Source organism: Melospiza melodia, chromosome 16 (assembly GCF_035770615.1).
Source record: "Melospiza melodia melodia isolate bMelMel2 chromosome 16, bMelMel2.pri, whole genome shotgun sequence".
Lineage (NCBI taxonomy): Eukaryota > Metazoa > Chordata > Aves > Passeriformes > Passerellidae > Melospiza > Melospiza melodia.
In genome coordinates this window covers 13,618,594-13,639,931 of record NC_086209.1, presented here as the reverse complement: position 1 = coordinate 13,639,931, position 21,338 = coordinate 13,618,594, and the positions used below count along the sequence as shown (strand labels likewise).

The window sequence follows — 21,338 nt, the reverse complement described above, 5'->3', positions numbered from 1 at the left end:
TGGAAGCAGCAAGTAAATCCCCTGGGCATATTATCCCATGGGTCTATCTTTTTTGTTTGTTTCAATTTCACTCCATTTTTAAATGTTTTTTAAGTTTTTCAGTGTTGTGCTTACAGACCCAAGTCCATCTGAGCAATTTGTATCTGGTATTTTTAGGACTTCTCTGCCTTGGTCCATTCTGAACCAAAGCAATGATGCACCATATTTTAAAGAGCTGAATCGGAGGAGGGGATATTCATAAATCACATGATGCATCACATTCCCAGTGTGAGCTGGTCTGAATCCTTCTTTGGGAAGCTCTGTGGGCTCAGTGTGGGGTGGCTGGGTGAGGCTGAAGGGCTGGAAACTCACTAAAGGTCAGATGAGATGGTGCCTCTGCTATAACACAAAAATGTGCCAAGGTCTCTGGGAGTCTGGGACTGCTCATCACTCCCAGATGTTTGTAATGCCAGTCTGCTGGCAAAGGGCTCACCCTCTAGTTAGGCTGCAAGTCTGAATAACAGCTTGTACTGTGCCAGGGTGTCTGAGGAGATGCTTTTCAACAGTGTAATTTGGGAGCTAATGTTTCTTTAAATTGTTACTGAGTGCAGCATCTTACATGACTGAACACCTCAAAACAATTTCAAGTATGCAAAAATGTGCCCAGTTGCAATAGTGATGGCCATATTTATCCTTAAAGGGTGATGAATCTGTTTTTTGTGGCTGAAAAAGACATGAATTCTGATGAAGTTGAGAAACACAATTCCTGACTTGGATACAGCCTTGCTTTTTGGTTTGGTGGTTTTGGGCTTTTTTTTTCCTTTTTTTGCTGTTTTTCCTTGTGGAGAGGCAAAATAATTTAGCTGGTTTTCTTTTTAAGGGACAACAATGAAGGTATATTTCAGACAGAAGCAGATCAGGTGCTGCTTGCTAAAGGCTCAACAAGATAACCTTACACTGATAGTCAGGGCACTGGATCTGCACATTTTGTTGTACAAAGAGAGGTTTGTCTGCGAGCCTGATAACAATATAACATGTTGATTGACTTTTCACATAGGAGAGGGTGTCCCTTTCATGAGTGGCTTGGCTTTTGCTAATGCCTCACTGCAGGTAAGCCGATAAGAGAGATTATGGGATGTAATAAATGAGTCTGCTGGGCACAGCCCTGCTGAGTGCTGTGGGAGAGGCTCTGGGCCTGGCTGATGTGTGTGCCCAGCACTCGTGTCAGTGTGCCAGCCCTCAGCTGTCAGACATCACAGGATGTCCAGGGCTGGGCCATCCCTGTGCTGCAGCTCCTGTTCCCAGAAAATGTGCTCAAGGCCAGCCTGGATGGGGTCTGAGCAGCCTGCTGCAGTGGGAGGTCACTGTCCGTGGCAAGTGTGGTGGAACTAGATCATCCTTAAGGTCCCTTTCAATGACAAAAGAAAACAAGTTCATAGAACCAAGGTCCATCAAGGACCATAAAACAGGTCTGTCCAGAAAGTGTCGTGGGGAAATTCAGCTGCGTCCATGAATGTTGGGCCTGGTGTCCCTGTCTCACTGAAAGTGCACAGGAGGAGGGCCTGGTCTCTCAGCTGTGGCTGCTGCTCTGCTGTCCATCCTCTTGCTCTGAAGATGTCCAGGAGAGCAGATGCTGTGTCAGGTGGATCGTGGAAACCTTCACTGGAAACGTTTTGGGTACAACTTTCAGAGCACTTTTTGAGCCCTATGTAGAACAAGATGGGGAATGCTCAAATTGTCCAGGCTGCCTTAAAAAGCCTGACCTCTTGGTTCCCCCCTTCAAATTGGAACAAATGTGTTTGTTTTTGTGCAGGTGGTGTCTGTGGCCATGACCTGGCAGTGTGGGTTGCAGCATTGTGGCAGCAGCCAGGAGCTCTGGGCAGCTGGGCTTGGCTTAGATGTGGTTGGGTGAGAGTCTGCATGGCAGCATCTCCCTGCCTGCATCCAACAGGTCCCTGCATGCTGCAGGCAGCAGCACTGCCCTTTGAAAATTAGTTTTTACATCTTTCCATAAATAAAAATGTATGTGTCTGTGAAATAATCAGGCCTGATTAAATGAAGCTCTGAGTTCAGTATCTGGAAGATGTTGGGATCTGGATGGAACCTGGATGGAGCAAGAGGCATTGCTCGAGATGAGGTTTTTAAAATTAAATCAGGGGACAGCCCATGCTGGACTTGTGCACAGACCTGGCCACAGAGCCTGTTGCTGGTTGCTGTTGTTCCCCAGAAGAAAGAAAGAAGGCAGCCTCGTTTTTAGTCCTTGCCAAAAAGGTATGGGGAAGGGGAAGAAGGATGCTTCTCCAGAGAAACCTCCTAGGATCCTGGACTTTGAGTCCTCATTTCTGTCTCTCTTCTCACCCCTGGCTTTGCAAGTGAAAATAGCATGAATTTGGGTCTGGCCTGCAAATCACTCATCAGTGGGTGCATTAGCAGGACAGGATCAATTACTGAGTCAACACTGCTCCGTGTGCTCCAGGAGCAGGGGATCCATCATGTGTCAGGCAGGAGCTCTCCTGGGCTGGTGTGCATTATCCTGAGCTGTGCACACACATCTGTGGGGCTGACACCAGCAGTAACATGAACTGAACCAGGTGTGTTTGCCTGAGCAGGGCTCCCCTGGTTCCCAGGTGGGCGTGCAGCAGATCCTGACCCCCGGTGCTGGGATGGATGAGCTGTGAGCTGCAGGAGGGGTGTCCCCCTTCCCAGGACCTGTCACCCCCTGTGCTCTGCCTTCCCCTGCATCCTGCCCTGGGGCTCTCACAGCTCCAGCAGGGCCCACCTGGGTTTCTGCCCCAGGAACAAATTCCAGGCAAACAAGTGGTGCTGGAGTCTGCTGGCTGTGCCAGCTTCTCTGGGGCATCTCCCTTGGGCCAGAAGTGCCCTGGCTTCACAATTTAACCTCCCCTCATGTTGCTTTTAGGGCAAGCCAGAAACTTTCTGATGGGAGACTTTGTGTTGCAAACTGCCTCTGCTGGAACTGGGAGGCAGTGAAGCTTGCTGGAGCTTTGGATGGGATTTTCTTGTTCTGGAATGAACTGAAACATCTTTCTGTGCCCTTGCAGCAGGGAAGTGAAGCAGCAGCAGCCTGAAGCACAAGGTAATGCTGTCTGCTTTCACTCCACAGCAGCTTCTTGTCTCAAAGTCTGCTTGAAATTACATTTTTAATTATACCACAGGGGGGAAAATCCCCAAAACCAAATGAATTGATTGGACTTTGTTGGAATGGTATGTCAGTTGGCCTTTTTAAAATTTTGTAAATTTAAACAACAAAAAATTTGGACACTTTTTGCTTTTGTTCTGCTTTGGAGCAGTAGCACATTCCCCCTCTTTTATGGGAATGGAAATCTGGCATGTTGACCAGCTTCTGTTGTTTCAGAAAGCATCTTCAATGGTATTTGGGGCTCTCAGTGACATCTTCCTGTCTGTCCCTGCTTTTCATTTGCTCTTTGCTTCCCGTGGGACCTGGGGTGATGCTCTGCCCTCTCCTCCTGCAGGAGCTGGGGCTGTGCCCAGCACGGAGCTGGAATGCAAAACCCAGCAGCACCTTCCCTTCCCTTCCCACACCTTCCTTCTTGGCAGGTAAATCCCTGTTTCTGTGCATCCCATCTCCAGGCAGGTGGGAGCTGCTGCCTTGGGCTGGCTCTTTGCTGGCTGAGAGGGGCCCTGTGCAGCACTGAGTGCCCACGGTGCTGCTGCTGCATCCCTTGGAGGTTCTGTGATGTGCAGGGATGGATGGTTTGCAGTGGCTGCTGAGCATCAGGTCTGGCAGCTGGACAGATTGCCAGGCCATCTGTCACTGCCTCAGTCCAGTGCAGGAGTCCCAGCAGGATTTCTAAAATGTAAATTACAACTGCAATGCGAGACACATCCTTTTGCTTTGCTGTTTTTTTCCTCCCTCCTTCCTGTTTGAATTCAGTATCTCGAGTCTGAAAAATTGCTGGACTCTAAGCTATTTTGCTTGTGTCTCATGGATACTGGAGACACTTCCTGCACAGGGAGGCAGACATCTGCTCCAGCCTGTTTTTGGAGTTTTTTGTGTCAGACAGCCTGCAGTTGGCAGGTGGGAGCCAGTGGTTATTATCAGAATCTGAGTAATATCCTCTGTCTCCTTGATATCTCTCTGCCGGCTGCTCTGCAGCTTTGGTATGTTTGCTTGTCCTCTTCTGCTTCTCTGTAGATCATTCCAGTAAAAAGTAAATAAAAAAAAAGGTTGTGTGCTCCCCAAAGTCATCACAGAACACAGCCTGCAGTATCTCTTCCCTTGTCCACATAAATCACTGCTAAAGCATGTGCAGGGAATGTGAAGGAATGCATTTATACCCAAAATGTTCCCCTCTCCCCCTCCCTGTGGAAGCAAACTTCCACTTGTGCTTCAGTGCCTGTTCTCAGGGAGCATCTGAGCACCATTCCCTCCTGTGTCCCTTCCTGACTCCTGTAGCTTTATTTGGGCTTTGGTGCCAGTCAGAAAGCTTTGCCCTGGAGTCTGGCAGCTCTTGTGGGGATGGAGATCCTGAATCTGCCCTCTCCAGGCAGGTTTGGATTGCTGGTTTGGATTTGCCCTTCCCACCCCTCATTGCTTTATTTACCCCAGAACCATCAGGGATGCTCCCCAGCACTGCAGTACCAGAGCTCAATGGTTTTCCTGGGCCTCAGACCAGTCCCCCAGCCCTGCTGACCTTGTTTGCAGTGGATAAATACCAGCTGGTGGGTCAGGTTTGGATCTTGGAGGTTCAGCTGATGTCTTTCCCTCTCTTTGGCTTCTCCAGATGTTTTTTGTGGCAGCCCTGAGCAGCAGAGGTGGTGCAGCACCATGGGCAGAGTGGCTCTGGTGCAGCCTGTGGTTCCCTCTATAAATAATTCCTCTGAACTTGGCCCTCAGGTGCCTCTGGGCTGCAGCGCCAGCCTCAGGCTCTTGTTGATACTCTCTGGTCTGCTGGGCCAGACACCTAATGTTATTAGCAGACACTAAATAGGTCTCTCTTATTTAGTGGCCTTAATTTATTAAATCAGGCAGAAGTGCTGTGGGAAGAGGAGAGCTGGAATAGGGAGCAGAGCAAGCTTGAGTTTGTAATTGTCTGGATCAGGCCCCTGGAGATCCATGTGATCTGTGCACTAGAGGCAGTGCTATTGCAGTGACTCATAAACAGATGTGCCCAATTTACATTGCAGCTTAATACCTTTGTTTAAAAAAAATTGCCTTTTTAAAAAGACAAATGTGTTAAAGCAGATGTTTCCAGTAAAACAAATACTTGTGTGATTTACAAACAACTTCCTACCGCCAGAACTCATTAGAAAATGTGGAAAAAAGAAAAATAGTTCTGTGTACCCAAAAAAATCCCAAAATAAGGACATAGCAGGGCAGTATTGCTTCACACTGAACAAAAGTTACTGCTGTGCTTGGGTTGGAAAGCAAGAGGTTAGAGCATGACTTTGGTTGCTGATAACTAAGGTTCACCCTGACCAGTTGCACACACTCAGGAGCAGAAACCTGTCTGTAAAAATACTTAACCAGCTTCTGTTATGTAGGATAGAGGGTAACTATATGGGATTGTCTGGGGGCTCCTAAATCCCCTCCATCCCATGAAACCTGCACTGGGGGACTGGATGGCTGCAGGATGGCACTAACCCTGAAGCAGAGCTAACAGGAGCAGCCCCTGGAGCAAGCCCTGCTCTGAGGAACCCCTCCCTGGGCATCATCTCCCCACAGCAGGAGGGGATGCTCAGGGGGTTCTGTGCCTCTGCCTCGCCTGCAGCTCAGGTGTGCCTGCTCACTGCTCCTCCAGCTTTTGGGAGGGTAATGCAGGCATGCACTGAGAAGCTCCTGCTGTTCCAGGTCTCTGAATTTGCCTCCTGCCCTGCAAGCCCAGCGCTCCTGTTTCACTCTGACACCCCATGTGGCCCTAATGGGTTTCCCAGGCTGCAGCTCCAGCACAGCCACCACTCTCTGTTAGCTGCAGGGGCTGGCAATCCCCTTTGCCTTCCAGCTCTCTGCAGCACAGGTAGCATATGTTTTTAATGCACTTGTCACCTATTTTATCCAGGCATTTATTGCAAGAGAAGCAGGGCCAGCAGATGTTTGTGGGTTGGCAGGCTGCTCCTCTCAATCCATTGTGAGTGCCCTGGACAAATGGCTGGTCCAGCTTCTGAGAGGACACAAAGTCATGCAGGCAGATGGAAAGATGGGGAGGCATCCAGCAAGCCTGAATGGAGCAGAACAGGGGAATCAGGAGCAGAGAGGGTTTTTTTTTCTTTCCTAGAGCACTGCAGGAGACTGACCAAGGCCATGTCACTGTGTGGATTTGTTCCAGTGCAGAGTCAGCTCAGCAAATGCTCCAGTGAGGGTGGTTCCTGCAGCATCTTGGGGTGCCTGCCCATTGTTCTGCTTCCCATGGGAGTGTGGGGGTGCCTCTTGCAGCTGGAGAAGCTGGAGGATGTCTCACCCAGGAATGGTCACACAGCAGCCAGGGGCACACAAGGAAACCACCAGGATGGTGTGAGCAGCTCCTGTTACTTCTCGTGGGTGTCTCATCAGGGATGTCCAGTTTGTCATTAGGAAAAATGACTGCTCATGTCAGGGGCTCTTGAGGAGAAGCAGGGGCTGGGTGGATGCCCTGGAGGGTGGCTGTGGGATGGGACTGCCCCTGGTGTGTCAGCTTTCCCTGCCTTGCCATGGGGAGTGATCCACAGCCAGACCTGGAGTGCTGCCTTCCCATGGGGACCTGCTGGGACGTGTCCAGAGGAATAGAAGTATCCTGGGGGGAGGATTCTGCTGCTTCAGGGCACTCAGAGGTGCTTTTCTCAGCTCTCCTGTCAGTGTTCCTGAAACCTCGCCACAACCCAGCTCAGTTTTAGCCATCAGTGAATGGAGGCTTGTGCTTGGCTCTCAGGGACCAGAAGGTTTCAGTGCTTAATTAATTTCTTCAAAGTGAAGGGTGTAATTAATGCCTGGGGTGTGCTTTGAGACCCTGGAGTCTCTTGGGCAGTGTGAAATCTGCTTTGGTCTATGAAAATCATCTCTGGCCAGCACCACATGCCAGGCATGGGCATCTCAGCATAGCCACTCATCCTGTCACAGGGTTTGGGGTCTCCTGCTCTCTGCTGGTGCTGTCTTGTGGAGGCCATGGGCAGATGTAGCCCAAAACATCTTTCCTCTCCATGCTGACAGTCCCCAACCAGTGCAAATTGTCCTCTGGAGCCAAATGGAAAAAAAAACATCCCCTAATTCCTTAAAAAGGGGGCATCTCTGTCTCCTTCCCTGCTATGCCACACAAACCTTGGTGATTTGTTCCTGAATTCCCTTTGTTTTTCAGCAATTTCTTCAAAAGGGAAAATTGTCACCAGTTGCTTTGTGCTGGCATTAGAGTAAACTATCTTTCAAAGTCGAGGCAAACAGGGTTAAAAACTGATATATTTTGGAAGCTTAGGAGAGCTTAGGCAAATTTCCTTCCTGATATCTATAAAGCTTTTTTTTTTCTTGCTGTCAGCATTGTTTTTGTGAGTGTTAAACATGAACATAAAGGAGAATGCAACAGATTGCAGGTATGTTGAGTTCCAGCACAATCAAATGCCATTATTTAAAGAAGATGCTTTCAAACAAGTCTTTAAAATTCCCTCCTCAGTTATCAGTTTTCAGGTGTATAAGTGCACAGAATTGTTCCCTGTCCCACCCCCTCGTGGCACCATCACTCACACTCTGGGTGATCCATAGACATTTTACACCACCAAGCATTAACAGAAATAAATTAACACTTTAAAAGCTTAAGTGTTGTATTTCATAGGAGTCAGGCAGGATATTTGGAAGGGAAAGAAATGTAAATGGAACGAAATTCTTAAGCAAGATTATTGATATGACAGGACTAAAGAGCTTGGGATTCTGTGAAAAGTGCCTCTTTTCATCCCTCTAATAAGTCCATTACTTGCACTCGGGAATATTTTAAGGTCCTTTTCATGCTGACTCTGGAGTTGAGCATGCTTTGCATTTCAAGCTTTGTCTATGAATCAGTAGAAGCCAAAGTTATTTCTGCTTTAAAATAACAGGAGCAGGGAACAGCTAATCTCTTTTCATTCTGAGTCCTCACATTATTTTACTGGACAGAGTTTGTGTTGGCTACAAAACAGGGCATTCACAAAATCTATGAGAAGGAATTTAGTCTAAGAATGAAGCCTAGATTGCAGTATGCATAAAGACTCCTTTTCCTAAGGCCATTAAGAAATTCCAAATCTGAGCTATTTTGAACAGTGACATTAAATTAGCCTTGCTAATTCCAGTAATTCAAGCCCATAGCTGAGTTTACAAATCTACTAGATGAGGCCTTCCCATAATTACAATCTCAATGTGCTTTTCAGCTAAGGTGAGTTGGCACAAAAAAAAAAAAGATAAATAAATAAAAAGGGGGAAAATGCTCTTTCTGTTCTGGCTTTTGAGATGAATATCTCTAAAGAACAGTTAAGCAGCTGTATTGCACCAATAAGACATCCCCTGTCCTGGACTGGTAAGTTCATTTTGCCTTTAATGTGCAAGAGAAATGCAGGGGAGAGACTGGATTTTCCCCCTTTGTTTTTTCTGTTGTCTCTTTACAAAGGAGAATTCATGCTGCTGGTGCTTGTAGTTCAGTTTTTAGTTGTTTATTTACAGGTGGTAATTCTTCCTGGGAAAAGAAAGAGTGTGACTGGTTACCCTCTTTTGTGGGCAGAAAAAAACTCCAACCTTTGGTGGATAAATCCAGGTTAGAGCAGGTGCAACAATGATACAAAGGTGCAACTCTTACTATTCCTCAGTACAAAGATGTTGATTTGCAGATCCCAACACAGCTAAACATTCCCAGTGTGATGGGAGGTTTTGAGAATGTGTTTTCAAAGCCATAAGGCACAAAAACATGAAACAAATAAAACTGAGTGCATTATTTAAAAGGGTGTTAATTTTATTAGAGCCGAGCTGAGGTAATATAAGGGCAAACCTAAGTATTCACATCAGCACTTAACTCGGGCTGCAATGTTCATAAAATGTCCTTTTGATCAAGCTGTGAGTGTTTTGATCCTTATTCTGTGAGCATCATTCAAAGTGACCTAACTGTAGCTCCAAACAGGCATCTGCAGCTGCAGAAGTCCTTGAGCAATAACAGGTCAGGAACTTGAATGTGTGCTCTGCCAGGAATGCTAATATTGCAATCCCTTGTTGTTGTTGTTGTTGTTCCCAATAAGAAGGAAAGGGCAAAAACTCTCACGAAATAAAACTTCCCAACAGAAAATTGTCCTACCAGCATCAACTGTGGATACTTGTGTCAATAATATTAAACAAAATGATAATTTTAATCTATCAGACTAATAATGGCATGGCTGCCAAATAATTTTATATCATCCCCACATGGGTGTTTGACCTTTCTCTTCTTGGTAGCACTGTCACCACTGGCACATTGGTGATTTTCCTGATTTAAGAGGATGTTTTTCTGCTGGGCACCCCCAGGATTTGGGTGCAAGTCCTGCAGCTCGCAAACCATGGCAGCACATTGCACAACCACGTGGAGCCTGTTTGGAGTAGGGATGGATGCTTGCAGAACCTGGCAGTCATCCCACCTTGTCCACAGGCTCAGGTACATGCAGCAGATTGTGCCCCCAAATACTGCTTATGGCAAAGTCAGGTAGAAACAGCTCTGCTGTTTTTAGGGTGCTGCTTTTGCTCTCCAAGGCTGGGATGATGGTGGGAAGGAGTGAGGTGGGATGGGGGGCACAAGCAAGGCTCTTTTTCTGAGCCAGTGAAGAGATGGGGGAGGCAGAAATGCAATTCTTGATTTCCAGGAAACTCTTATCTCTAATCTCTGTAATCCATTTTAGAGAGGATTTTGTGATTTTGAAGGGATTTACAAACTGGATTACATAGCCTTTTTATTTTGATTTTCCACTGTGATTGTGACATCCCTGAGAGAGAGCCATGATTGCTTCAGATAGGATGGAGAAGGAGGCAGCTGTGGGCTTGGGCCTTGGAGCCCTATTGAGTTGTCACCTCCTTGCTGGGTCAGTGGAGGTGTCCCAAAAACAATTTGGATTCTCCCACATGACCGGTGTGTCCTCATCCCTGGCACCTTCCTGTGGCAGTACCAGCTGTCCTGGGGAGATGCCAGCAGGAGCTCAGGGCCAGTCCCCTCCATCCCTTGCTCTCTTCCTCTGCACTGGGAGCAGTCCAGGTGATCTCCTTGAGCTCCAGCATGGTCCCAAGCATGACAGGGATGCCCTTGGACCCCAGGAAGGTGCCAGTGTGATGGCAGAGATCCAGCACAGCCCAGGCACTGCAGCCACACTGTCCTGGTGCTCAGCAGGGATGACACTGGGATTCCCATTGGAGCTGCCACCACCATTCAATCCAGCTTTTTGCACCCTCATTCCAGTGCTTTGGGGTCAGGGTTTGCTCTGGCCTGGGAGGGGCAGGGAGCAGAAATCAGCCAGGGTTTGTGTCAGAGGTTACAGGCACCCAGTGAGCAGCTGGGCTTAATTTGTGTCTTTCTTCACTGCCATGCAGTGCAAAGCCAGGTCCTGGTGTCAGACTACAGAGGCTGTTCCTGGGGCTGCTTCCAGTGCGGGGAAGATTCCTGAAGCTGTTAAAACATTCAGCCTATGAACCCAAACCTTCTTCTATATGAAGTGGAAAAGTTGGGTGTGGTGATGTTTCCCAGGACCTTCTGCATTACTCCATTTTTACAGTCACTTTAATGTTGTTTTAATGCAGGTCCAGGATTTTTTAAAATTGGTTTATTTATGCAGGTTAACACAATGAGAAAAGCCAGGTGATGCTGTTGCCACGTGGCTCCCTTGCCTTGGCAGCTCTCTCACCTCAGCTCCTGCTCCATGCAAACATTCCCCTGGCATGGAAGGGGGAGCTGGCTGTCCCTCCATGCTGGGGACCCTGGGCAGTGCCAGAGCACCAAACCTCAGGAAGTTTCTCCAGGAGCAGAGGCAGGCTGAGCAGAGGAGCATGGAGCATCACCATGCCTGAGCCTGCCTGCCAGTTCTGCTGTGGGCTGAGCTGGGGTGTCCATGCACAACCCAAACTCTTGGGTTCTGACCTGAAATCTCACTCGAGATATTTCCCTTGGCACCGTGAGTTGTAGCCTGGTGGATGTGCAGGGATTTTTCACTGAGTGTAGACATTGCACAAAGTCCTTGTCCCCTCTGACTGAAGAGGCACATTCCTGGTTGCCTACTTGAAGCAGGAATGCACAATTCCCTGGTGTCTGTGGCCTGGGCACTTCCAGGGCTGGTTTCCTCTCACAGTGAGTCACAAAGGGAGGTTCAGATGTTCCTGGGTGCCATAACACCACCATGAGCTTTCCAATCAAGCATTGAGAAACATCCTTCTGCCTTGAGGGCTGCTTTTAGTGGCTAACATCTGGAAGGCAGCGACCATTGCATTCCCCTTAGGACTGCATTTTGTCAGCTCCTGCTAATACCTGAATGTCACTGAATGTCCTGAGCTTAGAGAGTTGAAGGCCAGCACATAGCAAGAAAGAGCTTCCTCTCCTGGTCATATCCAGGAGCTTTTGGGGAAGAAAACATGAAGGAAAAAAATTCACTTAGATTGGGAGTATGTTGTTTTCAGTCATTAGAGGGAATATGAAGCATTTAATTTTGCTCTGCTATCACTGAGAATCTTACTTCCCAAAATCAAGAATGTACGGAGATGTCTCAGGTGAAAGCAGAGTGGTCAGAAGGGATCTCTTTGTGATTTAGATCTTGAAGGTCTCCAAGCAGGAAGAAATGACATCTGGGTGGACTGAGATACTCAGGGATCTGCAGGATCATTGCTTGACCCAGTCTTGTATTGCTGCCACTTAAATAATTTCACTTCTATTCATACTCTCCTGTTTACAGCTATTCCTCTTTTTATTTCTTGACTCCTGTCTTTGCAGCTGTTTTTGGCTGTATGTGTTTAGCTCCCTCTTCTTCAGTGCTTTTCTTCTAAGCTCTTTTAGGTAGCAGCTCTTGTTCTGGACTCTACATCTGGATATCAGACCAGGGTAATGCTGCTTCATCAGCAAAGTACAAGGACTCCAGCCCTTCCAATTAATAATGCTAATGAGATTTGTTAATTTTTAATAGATTACATGAGTGCATTTTGCTAAACACGTTTTTGTGGCTCCACTCCGCGAGTGCAGTTCAGAAACTCTTTCACGCTCTGCCAAGGGGAAAGCGAGGAATGCAATTGCAGATGCCAGATTTTCTTCAGGGTAGATCTAGAACAAACCAAGGAGCAAAGAATGTAACGAGTACATTCTCAAAGTAAACATAGGCCCAGGTCATAAATGATGGCCCTTCCTTGCCACCAGCCTCTGGCCAAGGTGGGGGGAAGGAGCAGTTGATGGAATTGGGGTCATGGTGCAGCCCCTCTGCCTGTACACTGTCTTGGGTTTTCAGGGTGTTTTGTCCTTTCAAAAGCTTGTGGACATGTGTGGAGAGACTTTTCTGGTAGTACTGGAGGTTGGAGAGCCAGGGTGTGCATACTGGCTGCCTCAGTGCCTCGTGTACCCCAAACAGCACCTGGTTACACCCATGGCTGGGACTGAGATGGGCCTTCCTCACATTGGGGTCCCACCAAATCAATTTACTGCTGCCTTCCAGAGAGCATTGATCCTGGGGAGCTTCCTCCCCTGTTGGAGCTGGGTTTGTGGTGGTATCTGTGGTACCTGTGGTGTCTGGGCTGATGGTGAACACGTGCTGCAGGCCACAGGCCATCCGTTGGCACATCAGCAGCCCAGAGGTGGCAAACAGGCAGGTGGGGGAAAAGTCTTGGTTTGCAAATCAGCAGTCCCAAACCTGATTCCTTTGGGTGTCTGCCCAGGAAGTTGGTTTTACCCCTTGCTGCTGAGCCATGCCAGGCTCTCTGGGCTGTGTTGCCGATGGATTTTTTCCTTCTTTTTTTTTTCCAAATCCATATTGCCAAGAGCCGCACCTCCTAAATTGCTGTGGAGGAGGTGGAGAAGCAGAGGCACAAGACCATGCACATGCTGCACATCCATCTCAGTGATCTGTGCCAACACAAGCACCACAGCCAGCCCTGGCTCATGCTTTAATTACACAGCGGCGCGGCCGCACCTACGGCTGGGCTGTTGCAGCTCGTTGTGCAAGAAGACAACTGGCAAACCTGTTGGTGCTCCAGGATTTTAATGGTAATAAGCCAGAGGGCAAAACCTCCCTGATGAGATGAAACCATGCTTGGCTAGGTGTTTGGAAGAGTTTAAGGTGTTTTGGAGAAGCAGCATGTTGGGAATCTCGGCTGTGTCCGTGCAGTTGTGGCTGTTTGTGCCATGTAACCCCATGGATGGTTTCAGAGGTGTTGCCTTTGGGGAGGCAGGGGTGTGTTTGTAATAGGAGCTGTTTGCATGAAAAAAACAGATAACTGCAGGCTGAAGCCAGCAGAGCTTGTGTTCCAGGAAGTGTTTGGGATGAAATTGGACTGTTCTTCTACATTTCAGGTGCAAACACCTGTGAGAGTGAAATGGTTGGTGCTGTAGAGAAGGAGAGATTTGGGAGCCAGGGTGAGGCAGACTGGTGTGTGGAATCACAGGCTCTTATGCTTCACTTTTTAATGAGTGAACAGTTTGGGCTTGACTCAAGCATCTCTCCCTTTAAGAAATCCTGTCCTGTTTTGGAGACAGCCAGTCTGCTGCATCTATTGGCATCTTCTTCCCCACACTGGAGATGCTCGCTGCTTTAAAAAATTACACAAAGCAACGTGCTCTGGAGTTTGTCATTTTCAGTGGCAATGGTAGCAGATGCTTTCCTGGGAAAAAACAGTCCTGAAGGAAAGATGCAGGCAGATGCTGGCAGATGCCCTTCCTGTCCGTGACATTTCTACTTGATGTGTTTTGCATTCACTGGAAACACAATCCATTCCCTTCACACTGCAGTGTTTCCATCATGTGCAAACCAGGGCCATCACCACAGCAGCCCTGTTGGCTGAACATGCTGTGTTAGGCTTCGTGGTTTCACCTGTGTCGGGATCCCGTCACGGCTGCACGAGGCACTGGCAGAGCTGTCCAGTGACAGGGGAGGCAGATTTCATGCCTGGCCATCCATTCTGGCTCTGTTGCTATATTGGGTCCATGGCTGGAACCATCTGCTGGGGCAGGCTTGGCAGGCAGGCAGCCCAGATGCCTGGCTGGGGATGACATTCCCTGGCTCTGGCTCTGGCTCTGGGCAGCCGCCGAGCCAGCCTGCAGCAGCAGGGCTCTTGGAGGTCATTGGCCAGACATTTGCTAGCAGCTCTTTGCTCAAGCCTGTGTTGTCCATTTTGGGGGTGAAAAGGGGTGTTTTGGTAGGCAGTGTTGGATTTGGCAGAGCAAAGCCTGTGTGCCAGTACTCCTCCTCCTCATTCCTGCTGTGCCAGCTGCCATGGGACATTCCACCCCAACTCCAACCCAACTTCCTCCCAGTCCAGCCCTATTTTATAGCCACCTCCAAAGCTGGCGAGGTTCAGCAAGAAGAGCTTTCTAATGATCCCTGCCCAACAAGCTTGTGCAGAGTCAGTGTGGCAGAGTCAGGAGGCATTTCCCCTAATCCATGGGAAAATGCCTGTGCTTTATTTCATGGCTGCGGAGAGCGCGGGCTGCGGGGCTGGCGCCGCGTTTTGTCCTCCACGCTGCGAGGCCATTGAAGCTGAGGCTGTCCTGGGAGCACAGCACAGCAGCTTTGTGTTAGAGGGGCTTTGGTGACAAAGGATGCTTCCGGAGGGTCCGGCTTGTGTGCGGCTGGAGACCTTTCAGCAGCTGTGGGAGGATGCCGGGAAAGCGCCCGGCTCGCTTGCGTGAGGAGGGGCAGGGAAAAGCACAGCTAATGATGGACTATTATTTTAAAGGGATTATCTAATCTGCAGCCCAGAGGACAAGAGGGACCAGAATGAGTGAAGATTGAATTTGTAATTAGTGCAGATTGTTGGTAATACCCCCTGGACTCTGATTATAAACAGAAACAGATTTTTCTGGTTTCCTGCCCTCCCCCCGAAAGGCTTTGCAGGCCAAAGGGCCACTTTGTACTGGGAAGCTGATGCCAGTGAATTGGGTGATCAGAGCTGGGGGAGTGGAGATGTTTAATGCTGGGTAGAGGGGAGGCAGAGAAACACCTTCTTTCAGGTTATTTTGCAGCATAAAGGCAAAGTTTTGGTGGATGTGGCCAAAATGGAGTATGTGGAATGTTCGTTTCAGTTACCCCAGCAGCCATCCTGCAGCTCTATCCCTGATGCTGAGGCTCTTTCACTCCTAGAGGCTGTGGGGGGCAGGGATGTGGGGGTGACCAGGTCTAACCAGGGATCCTAAAAAAGGCTGGAAATTATGATGGAGCTCTCTCAAGAACTACCTGGTTAGGAACACTTGCTAATTTGTGTTCCTGGATTTGAAATAAGTTTATTATCAATAATATAAGCAGTAAGATCAGAGACAGTGGGCAGAAACTGATGCACAGGAGGCTCCATCTGAATATGAGGAAGAACTTTTTTACTGTGCAGTGACTGAGCACTGGAGCAGGTTGCCCAGAAGGGGTGTGGAGTGTCCCTCACTGGAGATAGACTCAACCCTGTGCTTTGGGCTTGAGAGGGAGCTTGGTCCAGATGAGTCACTGTGATCCCTTCCAACCTTACCAACTCTGTGATTCTGTGATGTGTATTTTTAACGCTGTTATTGCCTGGATTTGCTGCCTGAGGTCTGTTAGAGGCTCATACCTTTTATTTTCCTTTCCTCTGATATAGCAAAGGTCATTAGGAGTTAAGTGAAAGGGATTTGCAAGGGTTACAGATCCATTATTAATACAAAATAAAAGATGCTTGGCTAAATCCATCATGCCTAAAAATACAGTTGGGCACAAATAAGGAATAGGATACAATGGAAGGAACAGTGAAAACAAATGGCACACCCAAGCACTAAACTTCTGAAGCAGTTAAGGGGAGGAAAATAGCATTCTAATCTCTGATGACAAGAGGGTTTCTGTTCCCTTCTCTTTAATTTGGCCAGAAGGGAATAGTGAGAGAATCACCATCCCCATTTGGGTGAAATGCTGTGATTTAAAAACTCACCCTTACTCAAGTAGAGGTGAAATCCCAGAATTGGAAAATTTCCCACGCAGAGAATATGTTTGGAACACTCATTTTGGTACTGGCTGAACATTTCCAACGGGATTCAGCTGCTGCATTGAGACCCGTGCAGGAACTCGAATCTCATAAATTACATCCCAGAACAAGACTGTAAATGGGGCCGTCAAAACCCTTTGTGCTGTTAAGGACCTTGCTGAAACACTCTTTTGTTTCAAATTTCTTTTCTAAAGGGAAGGCAAGAGTAGTTACTCAGTTCCTGGAGAGTTTTTCAGGTTTGCTAGGATGTCCAGTAAGAGAATATCCTGCCCCAAAAGCTCTCATGGTCACAGGTCTGGGAGCCTGTGGGTGCCTGACAGTGCTGTGACCCCATGGAGCATCTTTTAGGTTTCAGGAGCCTTTGTAATGTGTGGAAATACCTTCCAAAACACACTAGGGCAGGTTGTGATCCAACACTGTGCCAGCTGAGGAGTCTTGTGTCAAACAACCAACTGTGAAATAATCTGCTGTGATTGTATTAACTCCAAATCCCTCCACTTATTCTCCAGAAATGAGCTTGGGAAAAGAAGGTGGTGCAGGCAGGCTGTTCCCAAAGTGCCCTGAAGCCTGAGCATGCCTTGTGCCAGAGGGATTTGTTCACTCTGTGCTTGGAAAGTGTCCCAGCACATCCCTTTCAAGGTGGCACCTTTCTCCCTGTTCTTCCCGTGGGCGTGCGGTGCCAGAGGACAGCAGCATATCTGTGCTGCTTAGAGGAAAAGCAGGAAAGCTGTGGAAAAGAGGAGTTGCAGTGTTTGTGGGGATCTACTAGAGAATTCTGTTTTCCAGGCGGGTTCTGCTTGCACCTGGCCCTCTCTGTGCTTGGATAACTGCTCCCTTTGAGCCCTTTCTGACCTCCTTTGATGGCCTGGGCTGACTCACTTGTCATGCTAGCATCCTTCTGCTTTTGTTTTGCAATGTTTGGGTATTTTTTGATTAAGAAATACTGCCTGTTTGCCTTGGCAGTAGTGTTCATTGGATTGATGTGGCATTTTTTTAGATAGAGGGCTTATTCAGTCTCTTGGATTCTTTCTCAGGGGTGGGGTGGGACGATCCAAACCTTTCCAACATGCTGGTGATCCAGGAGGCTTGTAAAAATCTTGAAAAAGGGTCTCTTCTGATGGAAACCACCAGTTTCCTCCAACCCCAAAGGCCAGCCTCTGAGGATGAGACAAACCAGGCTTACCTGATTCCCATTTGGGATCCCAAAGGAGATGGCAGCAGCACAAGCAAGGGCCCACTGCCTTGAGAACAGGCATGAGTGCATCCACTCAGGTAGATCTGGCTAATGCATCTTTTCTTCTTGGCCCTGAGATTTTCTGGTGTCTTGCCTTTTCACATTGCCAATTTGGAATTCTTTATTCTTGCCTGACCCAGCAAGACAAGGGCAGCTGTGAGTTACTGCCCAGCAGGTCCCTTGCAGCCAGTGATGTTCCCACAAGCTTTCCCCTCTGTTCATGTCATGCTCCTCTGCCAGTGCTATCAAAACTTTTACACTGGATGCTTTCTTGGATTGGAACCCACATGTGCTTCATCTCAAAGTCTCCCTGTTGCAACACCAGCATGCCCAGAGTGCCTGATCCATTCACATTCCTTCCTTTGATGAGGTGGACCAGGGATGGGATGTGTTCTCAGTGCTATAAGGGGCATATTTTGCACACTCTTATGTAAGATTGCAGGAATGCAGAGCTCCCCAGGTCCTGCAGGAGCCAGGAGGCTTTGGTGAGCAAGGCCTGCTGCTGACTCTGGGCTTGGGAAGTGTTGGTGCTCGCCAGGATTTCCTCACTCCTGCACGCATCCTTGTTGTGCCTGGGGAGCAGACACAATTTGCATTGCTAAACACCCCCTCCAAGCTCAGCTGGTTTTCCTTGGGAGTAGCTCTCCAGTAAGGCACATCCCTTATTTCTTTAGTTTTCCCTCCAGTGAGGCACATCCCTTATTTCTTTAGTTTTCTCTCCAGTGAGGCACATCCCTTATCTCTTTTGTTTTCTTACTGGAGCACCTCACAGTTGGGATTTTTTGGTCTCCCTAAGAATAAGATTTGGTGTAGGGTGCTGAGACTGGTGGGTGCAGGATGACAAGATGTTTGCTAAGCTCTTCTGGCCCATCTGTGATGCCTTTGGCTGCACCCAGCCCCAGGTGCCCTCAGCTGTGGCAGGGCTGCCCCAGAGCCCCAGTTTTTGTGGGGGCTGGATGTGCTGTGTGACAGAATGCTGACACACACCATGAGTTACTGACACCTCTCTCCTTCTGCTTTCAGAGCTGGCCTATGACCTGGACATGGATGACATCTCTGCAAATAAGCAGCTCCTGAATCAGCAAAGCAAGGATGGAGCTGCAGTCCCCAGCAGCGACCCAGGGAGTGCAGCCACCCATCCCAGTCCTGCTGCTGGCATTGGCCTGCTCCTCCTGCTGCTGCTGTGCCACCAGCCATGAGCACTGCTGCTGGCATCACTCCGTGTCTCTCCATGCCTTCTTTCAGTGAGGAAGATATTTGGAACCTCTTCTGAAATATATGCACATTTCCAAAAACAGGACAAATGCCCTGAGTCAGTTTTTCAAGACTCTTCAGAGAAAAAAACCCCAGATTTAAAAAAGTGTTGGTTCATGGCAAACTAGTAAATATCTAACAGTGCTTTTTAAAGATAATCCTGTTAAATATAAGCAGGTTCATATTAAATTGTGTTCTTCACAGTTTTTGAACACTGAGGTCTCCCTTGCTGTTAGGGTGAAGACCATGTTTCATTTTGAGTTGTTCAAACATGCATGGTGTACAGAACACCTGTGGTTCATGAAATACTCTCAGCACATATCATACCCCTGATTCCTAAGTTGACTTAATACAGATTTTTTCTGTAGTTCAACCGGTTTTTGTACTTACTCCAAATTCAAGTCTCACCCCTGGGAATCTGATCAGGACATAACAGAGAGCATGTGAAGACAGGGGAGAGAGAAGATCAGACACTTGGCAGGAGGAAAGATGCTATGGAAGAGGAGCTGTCCTGCCCTGGGACTGTGGTGAAGATCTGCTCCCCTGGGCACAAAGCCCACCTGCACCATGGCAGGTTGGAGGTGATTTTGCTGCTCACCCCCAGCCAGGTCCTGAAGCCCTTCAGTGCAACTGGCTGATCCCCACCAGCATCCTTGTGGCACATGCAACAGCCTGGCTTCATTCTTCAGGAGTGAAGCACCTCCTTTCCCACGGGAAACCTGTGAGCACAGCCCCAGCCAAAGGAGGGATGTACACTCTGTGCTCTGAGGGTGAACAATGACTGGCCAACCTGCTGTGAAAGGGGAAAAGAAAAGGATTTACAGCCTTTTACAGGAGCCTGAGGCAGATGAGACTCTTACTCATGTGTTTCTTTGCATGTTCCTTTACGTAAGCTATCTCTAAAATAAAGATTGGTTGCTCTCTAAGTGGTGCCCTGGCAGTGGCCTCCCATGTGTGTGAGACAGCAGCCTGTGTTGTACCAGAGTGGGCAGCCTGGGGACACCAACTGTGCCCAGCTCAGGGACACCGGGACTTGGCTTGGTCTGATTCAGTGAATGGGCTGGGCTTGGTTTGGTTTCTGGCCAAGATGGTTGCATATTTCTGTTTAAGATCTGCCTTTACTAGAGTGTTTCTGTCTGCAGTATCTTAAGCTGCAGCGTGTGCACGTACTGTGCATGCACCCCCTCACACACACGTGCATGCTTCGAATATTTGTGTGCATCCGGCCTCTTTTACAGCAGCTTTATGTTTAGGAAAGAGTAGATAATTCTAAACCATGCAGTCAGATGGAGAGTGGAAACTTTACCCAGTCTGAGTGGTGGGGCTGACCTGTCTGACTCTGATTTGAAGCCTTGGGATTGTGTGAAGTGCTTTGGGTCTGTGGCAGAAGGAGAGATGATTGTAAAAAAATAACAGCAAAAATTGTTAACTCACTGTTCACCACTCCTGATGCAAAGGAGCAGATCTGGGCTAACCCATGGCATGACCTGATGGTTAATTGTTGGAGAGCTGTCCCCAGGGTTTCAGAATCTCATGTCCCATCCACACCAGGGTGAGTGCTGGGGGTGTTTGGGCAGTGCTGGTGACATGTAGTATTCCTGTAAGGGCTGATTTTTTGCATCCATGCACGGTGATGTGGTTTTGTATTTTACATCTTTTTGTATTTTCTATTTGCCATGTTCACAAGCCAAACTGCAATCCTCTCTGTCTCTTGGGACTGTGCTTTGACCCCTGGTCAGAGGGGTCCTGGTGCATGGGGCGGTGCAAGGGGGAGCCAGTGGTGGTGCTGGCAGAGGCTTTTCTTCACCTTCCTGCTGCTCAGCTCCTCACACCATCCCAGCTCTCCGTGCTGCAGCTGGCTGAGCCCCTGAGCCTCTGCTCCACCAAAGGGAATATTTTATTAGCGCCACTTGAATTTGAATCACTTCTTCCCTTCTGATCATTTTCCTTTCATCCCCTGGGAGTGCTGGGGGTGGGAGTGGGCTGCTGGGTTTGTTCACAGATGATGTGCTGCCTCTGCCTCACCAGGTATCGCTGCTACCAGTGCAGGGACATCATCTCCTCCAATATTAGGCAGGAATATTCTGTGTGCTGCTGCCTCCTCAGATAAGCAGCAGGATGGGAGGGGGGCAGCAGTTTTTCAGTATGAGTCCAGTGTGTTTTCCCTCTGAGGAGCTGGTGTGGGCTGTGCCTTGCTGTGTCTCACAAAGCCTGGTGGGCTCTCCCACGTGCTTCACCACCGTGTGATGCTGGTGCTTCTCAGCAGAAGACCCCTCTGAGGCATGCTGAGCCTGGTTTCCCTCTGCTGTTTAGCAAAGCTGTGCTTGCTGGAGACTTTGTTATGATCAGAGATCACAAAAAAAAGCCTTTGAGCCCACTACCTGCCAAGTTTATATAATAACAGATTATAGCCTGAGAAAGCAGCTGTTGAGTTTTCCCTGCCCTGGTTTGTGCACATGTTTTAACAGGGGGTTTGCAAGGAATGCCCTGGCCACCAAGGTGGAATAGAGCTGGTTGGTGTTCAATTTTGGGCAATGTTTCATTCCCATCATGAGAAATAAGGAATAGATTTTCCCTGTTTGTTTCCCTACACCATTTCTGTGTACTGTGCCCTGCCTTGCCATGGGATGGGGCCCCTCCATCAGGAGATGGGCACTGTCACCTCCCCTCTGCATGTGTACCTGCAGCTCCAAACCTTGTCCCAGGGCAGGCAGGTTTAACAGTTAATACACGGTTATTTCAATTTTTATCATTATTGATACT

The 21,338-nt window shown here is 48.4% G+C and overlaps 1 protein-coding gene across 1 annotated transcript in view; it reads left to right on the top strand.

Moving 5' to 3' along the window:
- Positions 1–19,501, top strand: part of GPC3 (glypican 3) — a 139,681-nt gene extending 120,180 nt beyond the window's left edge. Inside the window, exon 8 of the mRNA XM_063170704.1 lies at positions 18,345–19,501. Coding sequence (XP_063026774.1) covers positions 18,345–18,520 — 176 coding nt within the window. The 3' untranslated portion in view covers positions 18,521–19,501. The remainder of the gene's footprint in view (positions 1–18,344) is intronic.
- Positions 19,502–21,338: the final 1,837 nt, after the last annotated feature.